Raw genomic sequence first — 8,688 nt, 5'->3', positions numbered from 1 at the left:
AGAGAGAGAGAGAGAGAGAGAGAGAGAGAGAGAGAGAGAGAGGGGGGGGGGGTAGTCGAGTAGGCAAGCGGGCAGGCAGACAGCCAGGGAGTATGACACATATGGTGGCTAGCTCAAACAGGCGTATAGCTGCCCGGTTCCTGCATATATCAGTTACATTGACTTGAACTATGTGACCCCAATATATCCCCGTATGACTGCTATAGCGCAACGCGATTTAAAAACAATAAATTACACATCGTGAGACGAACTCACGTGATACGGCTGCAAGAGCAAATGCCCAACCCCGTCAAACTATAACATTAGGCTTTACCCCATCTGCAACTCTAACTCTAACTCGAACCCGAACCTTAGCCCTAACCCTAGCACTCACCATAACAGTAACTAACTATAACATTAAACGTAACCCAATGTAACCATGACCCTAACTCTAACCCTAAGTACAACTATAACCCTACAATCACAAACTGTAATCGTCATTGTAATTGCAGCTCCAACACTAACCTTTACTCTAACCCTAACCTTGTCCTTAACCCTAATCTAACGCGAACTATAACCTATATCCTAACCATAACACTAGCCGCAACCCTAACACTAATAATAACACTAAACATAACAATGGTGTGTTCTAATGACGTCTAACAAAAAAAACGAATCACGTGGCGCGTATAATGCCGAATGCAACGTACACAATATTTTCTCAGTCGACGGAATTTTCTTGGTAACCGGACAGGCAGCGGATGCGCGGATGCGCACGCTGTGACAGTCGCAGATATGTGCACCGAGTAGTTGTTTTTAGACAGGGCTGCTTACGTACATCGGCAGCTGTTGTTGTTGATGAGGATGCATGCAGTATTCGTGCTCGCAACGCTCCCATGTGATAATACGAATGAATGACGCATATAGTAGAGACGCCTAGCTATGCACGAATATGGGCACTAAATGATCCAGTACGTGAGGATAGCGTGATTTCAGGGACGTGTTCACCCCATCGGAGAATCAAAACCGGAAAAGTGGGCGAAATAACCCGAATCGGTTATTCGTGAACATCTTTTCCCCTCGCGCCTCCTCTCTCTTCTTCTCTCCTCATTTCCTATTGCATCTCCATCTCCTCTTTCTCTCTCGATCCTGGTTTCTATATCTATCTCTCGCTCTTTCTCTCCTCCTCCTCTTTCTCCTCTCTCTCTTCTATCTCCCCTGTCTCGCTCCCTCTCTCTCTCTCTTCCTTTCTCTGTCTTTCTCCCCTTCTCCCCTGGCATCTCTAGGCTCCTATCTCTTTTTTCTCTCTCCCACTCCCTATCTCTCTCCCCCTGTCCTCTCTTTCCCTCTCGCCTCTCCCTCTGCTCGATCTCCGCGCTCTCTCTCTAGCCTCCGTTCTCTTTCTCTCTTCTTCTCTTCCCCGCGCTCTCTCTCTCGCTCTCATCTCGCATCTCCCATATTTTCTTTCTCGCCCTTTGTCTCTCGCGCCTACTGCTGTCTATCGTTCCCCTTTCTTTCTTCTTCACACTCACACACACTATTTCTTCCACCTCTTCCTTCATCTTTCGCCCATTTCCCTCTTAAAATAAGTGGGTGCAAGCATACACCCAAAATAAAAAAAACTCGCGAGACCTCTTTACGTAAAGTAAAATGCAACTACGCATTCACAGTCAGAGGTATGGTAATTCTTCCTGCAAGCGTCGCGAAACGTTACTCACTGTATTTATGAATGGATTCAATGAAACATATGCGTATACTACGACAGGTGGTGCGTATGTGTATAACTATGTAGCTCTCCGCATCGACAGCGCTGGTATGTGACAGGTTCACGCTTACTCACTCACTATACATCTACCGTGCTCGCGTCATTGCGTGCATCTTTCACAGACGGGGAATACCCACACCGTGAATGAATGTGCAAAAAACGTCGAAGTAATACTTCTGAAATCTTTGAAATGTTAGGGAATGATTGATGAACGGGCAGTGTATAATGAGACATCGAACAAATTAAAGATATCGCAAAGATGAATGCATGTGAATAATGAATCGACTGCGTTTGTATTAATGTTGAACGTTAATTTAATGTTCTAGTCACTGATTCATTAGTGTGATTCTAAGTTCCGTTGATATATCTATGAAATATCTAATTTCAAGCTTTTTGTTTTGTCCTCCAGTCGGTTTGACAGGTTAGCAAGACCCCTAGGGCGGGAACGCACGTACGTGCGTACACACAAATGCGCGCGCACGTGAGCACGCACGCATGCACGCAAACACACATACACACCACATACACATAAGTATGCACGCACGGGCACACATACAAACACGCATGCACGTGTGTGTGTGCGGGCCTGTGTGCGTGCGTGCGCGTGCATACTCGGCATAGGAAAATTCAGTGCCAGACCAAGGAGCTAAGCTAGGAGTTATATTTAGCTCCTTGTGCCAGACGAGAGCCCTAGATAAAAAAAAAAACATTCTGTCTATGGCACTAGATCTGCGCCAAACTACGCCAAACCGAGCAAGGGCGACATCTTTCGGCGAATATGTACATTTCTCATCTACACTCGTAAACAGCGCATTGAGCTTCTTCTACAAACGCTCCGATGTCATTCATTCGCACCGCGAAGGTGACGTCTTCCGCACCCGTGTTATCTCCACCTCCGCCAGGCTTGGCGGGAATTAATCCCACGGTGTCGCCATCTATAGGAAACTACGATCAAATGCTCCTGAAATGTGCCGGCTGCCGTAACTATGTTTAAAATTAATATAGTCTTTAGGAAGACATCTGGTAACAAACCATTAAACCGTCTGTCTGTCAACCTGTGCTAGTTTGCTAAGTCACTGTGACTTTTAGAATCACCAGAATAACGACCGGTTGCAGAGATACACAGAAAGTCTAGAAAACTCCTGCATGGATTTAGGTGCACGTAGACCTATATATATCGCCACTGCACAACACCACATCATGGCCACGTACATACAGCACAAATAAATACACCATTGCTTTTTATCGACTATGGTAAGAGTTATGTGAAACGTGATCGAGCTTGCGTACAATGCTTAGGTCTTTTTGCCGGTTGCGTTTTGTAACTTTACATAATGCGATTTATACGCTAGAATATACGCCATTTACACACGCGCGCACACACTCACGCACACACACGCGTCCGCACTTACGCACGCATACACTCAATAGCACACACACATACACGCACGAATATGGAGCACTTACCTGATCGGGGGTTACATCCATCCATGCACGAACACACGCTTATGCATGCTTCCCGGCTCTATAATATATGTGCGCGTGTGAGTAGAGTTCGTTATGCCGCACGGGCAGAAAACGGCCGGCACTAAACACGGGTTGCGTAATCAAGCATAATAGTGATATCACACGTACGTCTAGTGGCTCCCGAAACCTTTAATCTAGCAGTGTACCGTGTCAGTAGGGTGAAGAACACATATCTATGGTGGTATGCAGACAGATTGCTGCTAGCTCTCTCGTCTGTCAGCCGCTTGCAGCAAGACTGAGGCGTTTTCTCATTCCCTTTCCGCGTACCGGATGTGTATAAATATAGGGTGCGTAAACAAACGTGATGTTGCAGGGAAACTCAGCAGAGTGCAAGAAACAACACACACACACACACGCTGCGCGCACACAACACGCACACACGCGCGCGCGCAACACACACACACACACACACAAACACACACACACATATATATATATAGTGCACATAGTCAGTTTTGCTTGCACATTTTCTTAGTAGTCGGTAGTTGACATAGATCGATAACATATCCGCGGCTGCACCTTGTCGTCAATTACTGCATGGACGCCCTACCTTCCATGCTCTACCTGCATGTCCTACCTGCATGTATGGCCCTATATATACCTGAATCCTTTATCTGTATAGACCTCTGCACCTACATGCGCTACCTCTATGGATTCCTATATATGCACATGTTCTACCTGCACGGAACCCTATATCTGCAGGTTCTAAGACCCCCTATATATCTGCATGCGTTATCTGTATGGACCCCCTCTATTTTTCATGCGTTACCTGTATGGATCCCTATATCTGCATTAGTGACATCAGGAGCGTATCAAGGCGTTTGTCATTATACGCTCCTGGTGACATGTAAGCATTGGGCCCCTATACCTGGATGTTCTACCTATATGGACACCTATATCTGATACGTTACCTAGATGAACCCCTATATCTGCATGCATTACCTATATGGACACCTATATCTGATACGTTATATCTGTATAGACCATCTATATCTGCATGCATTACCTGTAAAGACTCATATATCTGTATGTTCTACCTGTATGGACTCCTATCTGTATGCGCTACTTGCATCAGTACGTATATCTGATACGTTACCTGTATGGACCCCATATATCTGCATGCGTTACCTGTATGGACCCCTATACCTACATGCTCTACCAGTAGGGTCCACTAGCGCGACTCCCTTATTAACTGACGACAAATATTTGTTGAGTTTATGCAGCGTTGGGAACCGACCATGTATGTATGTCTGTATGTACAGTAACTGCTGTGAGGGATGAATCACACATCCGTAGATCTCCGCTGTTCAGCACGCTAGGCAGGTTTATCAAATAAAGGATATAATGCTTGTATATAACAAATTGTGTTGTTTGTTTTGTTTGTTTGCTGTTGTTGTTGTTGTTGTTGTTGTTGTTGGTGGTGGTGGTGGTGGTGTTGTTGTTGTTGCAGTTGCAATGGTTGTTGCTGTTGCTGTTGTAGTTGATGTTGTTTGTTTTTGTTTTATTTTGTTTTGTTTTGTGAAAAGTTTATTATGACTCCCAAAGATATTGTAGCGTAGGTCATAGGGTACATCATGGCCTAATTCCAAAGGTATATATAATTATAATCATAGTCAGGGATGGATATATTTGTCAGTTTGTAATAAATTGTTTATATTCATTCCTATGTTTATATTATAGGGTATCATGGGGCGCGTATGTCATAACGCAGGGTATAAAATAGCACAATGTATATCACAGGGTATATCATAGCGTAAATTGTGGCTAAATCACATCACATGGTATATATGATAGCGGATATATAACCACATATATTGACATGGTCTTGTTGTCCTTGTATTCGCTCGAGTTTTTCTAATTTCTTTTTCGGTATATGGCACGATGACTCCCAATAAAACTCCTATATTATAGCGCACGAGACGGTAAGAAGCGTTAAACTAAAAATGTAGAATATCGGAATAATTATCACAATCTACCGTACCCCGTGTCGTTTTATCTGGCAATAGGAAACTAGTGATTTTATTCACTGCGATTGCATGTAGACCCATGCGACGACGCAGGACTACCATCGCGGTCGCTACCTTTAAAATAATGGCGGACCTTGCGGAAGGGAATTGCTCACGACAACACTGTATTATCGCTAAAAAGGCACGTGTCGGTCGTCACTGTTTACGCTGTGGTTGCCGCGTGTAATTACACGGCGCGGACAGGTAAAATGTGCTTTATGTAGCTTGTTAGACTGCCTTTGTCCTACATAGAGAGGAAAGCGTGTCCTCTATTGTATAACAGTGCGCCTCGATGTAAGGTCATGCTCAGTAACGTCTTGTTAAGACTCAAGTACAATACGTATGTATACATATATTCATATATATAATATATATATATATATATATATATATATATATATATATTAATCGACCCATCCGCCTGATTGACGGGCAGATCTATGCAATCATTGTTATTATTTGCCTGATACATACGGCTATTATTGCTGCTAATGTTGCTGCTGCCGCCATCGCCGCTGCTGCTGGACGACAATGTTCGTCAATTCTAGCTCTATTACTTATTGCTTAATTGCTATGCTTATCATAACCGAGGGATAATCGTGTTAAGAATAAAAGAAACTCACTCGTCGATTTCCCAGTCGTAAGGAAACAGTCGGTCGTCTTACCTCGGATGCCTGCCTGCTCTCCCGTGCTAACCCGACACCAGGGAATGACATGCGCAACCTCATCTTCACAGATTTCTTCGCCGTCGTCTTTTTGTCAACATTCCCGACCCTCGCCGTCTCCGCCAGCGGGAGAGACCAGCGCTGGCGGCTCCTCTCTAATCCCTGCGGAGGCTGGCGGAGATTCTTGGGCTTCTCCTTGTTCGGTTTCTCGCCGCCGCGCGCTGTCTCTTGCGGCGGTTCTCCGTGGAGCCTCCTCCGCCGGTCAAACACGGAGACGTGACTCAGCAGCAGGGAGAGACGGTCCACGGAGCGTCGGGCAATACTCCTGCGCGCACCTGTACGTAACGTACACGTGATCGTATATCAGTAATTCACCGCGACTCACCGTAGGTATCGTAACACGGTACATACACGCCCGCCCGCACTCCCGCCCGTACTGACGCACGCACTTACGCGCTCACACCCGCACGTAAGCACTCATTCACGCACGCACATACGCATCCATGTACATACGCACGCACGCCCGCCCACACGTATAAGCACCTAAGCACGCACGCACGCACGCACGTAAGCACGCACACCTGCAGACATGCCCACACGCACGGACGCACGCATGCACGCACACACATGCGCACAAATGAAAGCACGTTCACCCAATAGCGTTCCTTCGATCGTTGATTAGAAGTTTAATATTTTATTATTCGTAGATCTATAAGTTAATTTGCGAACACTTTTATTGGTTTTAGTTATTCGTTATCGTAAGATCATTCACAATTATATCGGAATGCCCTGAGGCATACGTCTAATACATTAGCCTAGATTACTAAGCCATCGGTGAAGCCCACTACTTACTCCCCGAATGCATGGCTATAACAACGTCAAAAAGCAAGACCGAATCTTTAAGTTGTAGCAGTTAACAATCCAACACCTAGTTTGAACCAGCTTGTATAAGGAGAAGTAACATTAACGCACATACTCGCGAGGTTTTATCGTAACCCTCGAGACAACAGATGAAACTTGTACATCTAGTGTTTCTTATCTGTTGTATCTAGTTTGAACTTGTGTCGCTACAAAAATGCTCACGTTAGCTTTGCGACAGCGGATGTACGATGTGCGTACATCTCATCACTAGCGTGCTCTACCTCTCGTGTTCACCTGTTTTGCAAAAAACCGCAAAGTTTTCACACGTTTGTTACAAAACAACGGACGATGCTCGTACACTTATAACGTCTCTTACCTGTAGTTTTTACCTGTGCAGGTGTGCCGCTACCTGCCGGAGCCGAAGCTCGGCGCCGCGCACCTGCCGTGTACTTCCTCAGCATTCTCCTCCTCGTCACCCCGAGTACCGATGCTCTCCTTCTCTTCCTCCGGCTCACCTCCGTCGCTGATGGCTTCTATAGATATGTGAGAGGAACCGTGAGAGAAACAGACGCTCCTACCGCTGCTCCCTGCGCGCCCGCTGCTTCCTTGCTAGTGGCGAGCGAGGACAGAGCGTGGCCAAGCAAGTATGAGTAATCATACACGGTGCCCGCGCGCGGGTGTGTGTTTACAGCGTACGAGTACACGTACGCTCGCCCTTGGTGGTCTGACGGATTGCTTGTTTAAAATAATTGTCATCGATGAGATGTGATGATTAGGAGGAGATGCTATCGCAATACTGCGTGGTGCTGTGGAGCCCGCAGTTTAGCCGGTAAATAAATAAATATATATATATATATAATGTATCATGTTGATTACGGGAGTACGGGAGGATGGATATTAGCTCTAGCGTCAGCAGCCTTATATGTCGTAGGTTTACAACGCTTGTCTGTTGGACTAAAATAGCCGAGCAATAATTTAAACGAATTGCAATGAGCAGATGTATGTAGATACACACGGTATCCATTCTGTTCGAGGTAGGACACTAAGCTAGTGTCTCGTTATATAATCATAGAGATAAAGACCAACGACCGTACGATGGAGAATTTTACATGTTATCTTTGTTGGTGGTATGTCTTACGTTGTATACACCTACACGGAAAGATTGCATGGTTTAAAAACATGTTTAATAAAACTTACCTCGGCAGTCGGAAAATGTGTAATCATCGTCCGTATTCCGGTTCCCATGTTTGCTCTCTCTCTCTCTCTCTCTCTCTCTCTCTCTCTCTCTCTCTCTCTTCTCTCTCTCTCTCTCTCTCCTCTCTCCCTCTCTCTCTTCTCTCTCTCTCTTCTCTCGCTCTCTCTTTCTCTCTCTCTCTCTCTCTTCTCTCTCTCTCTCTCTCTCTCTCTCTCTCTCTCTCTCTCTCTCTCTCTCTCTCTCTCTCTCTCTCTTTCTCTCTCTCTTTCTCTTGCTATCTCTTTCTCTTTCCCCCGCTCTCTCACTCTTCCCCTCTCTATTTCTCTCTCGCTATCACTACCTCTCACTTTCTCGCGCGTGCGCTCGCTCTGTCTTTCGTCCCCGCCCTCCTTCTCACTTTCTCCCTCTCTGTTTCTACTTCACCCTCTCACCCTCCTTCTTATTCCTTCTCTGTCGCGTGCGCTCACTCTGTCTTTCTTTCCCGTCCTCCTTCTCTCTTTCTCCCTCTCTGCCTCTACCTCAGCTTCTCACTCTCGTAGTCTCGTTCTTATTTCTTCCTCTCTCTCCGTCTAGCGCACTGTCTGTACCGCCCTCACTCTCTTTCTGGGTCTCTCAATTTTCCCCTTTCTGTCTCTCTCTCTCTCTCTTTCGCTCACTCTTTCTTCTCCTTATACTCGACACAATATACGT

General features: G+C 45.7%; 1 protein-coding gene across 1 annotated transcript in view; it reads right to left on the bottom strand.

Annotated features, from left to right (window-relative positions):
- LOC106821132 (ras-related protein Rab-44-like) overlaps positions 1-8,054 on the bottom strand; it is a 22,565-nt gene extending 14,511 nt beyond the window's left edge. The window contains exons 1-3 of the mRNA XM_014825814.1: positions 8,001-8,054; positions 7,180-7,336; positions 5,943-6,277 (exon numbers count right to left, since the gene is read on the bottom strand). Coding sequence (XP_014681300.1) covers positions 5,943-6,277; positions 7,180-7,336; positions 8,001-8,048 — 540 coding nt within the window. The 5' untranslated portion in view covers positions 8,049-8,054. The remainder of the gene's footprint in view (positions 1-5,942; positions 6,278-7,179; positions 7,337-8,000) is intronic.
- Between the last annotated feature and the right edge of the window lie 634 nt (positions 8,055-8,688).

Source organism: Priapulus caudatus, unplaced genomic scaffold, assembly GCF_000485595.1.
Source record: "Priapulus caudatus unplaced genomic scaffold, Priapulus_caudatus-5.0.1 Scaffold60, whole genome shotgun sequence".
Taxonomy (NCBI): domain Eukaryota; kingdom Metazoa; phylum Priapulida; class Priapulimorpha; order Priapulimorphida; family Priapulidae; genus Priapulus; species Priapulus caudatus.
This window is presented reverse-complemented; position numbering and strand designations above follow the sequence as displayed.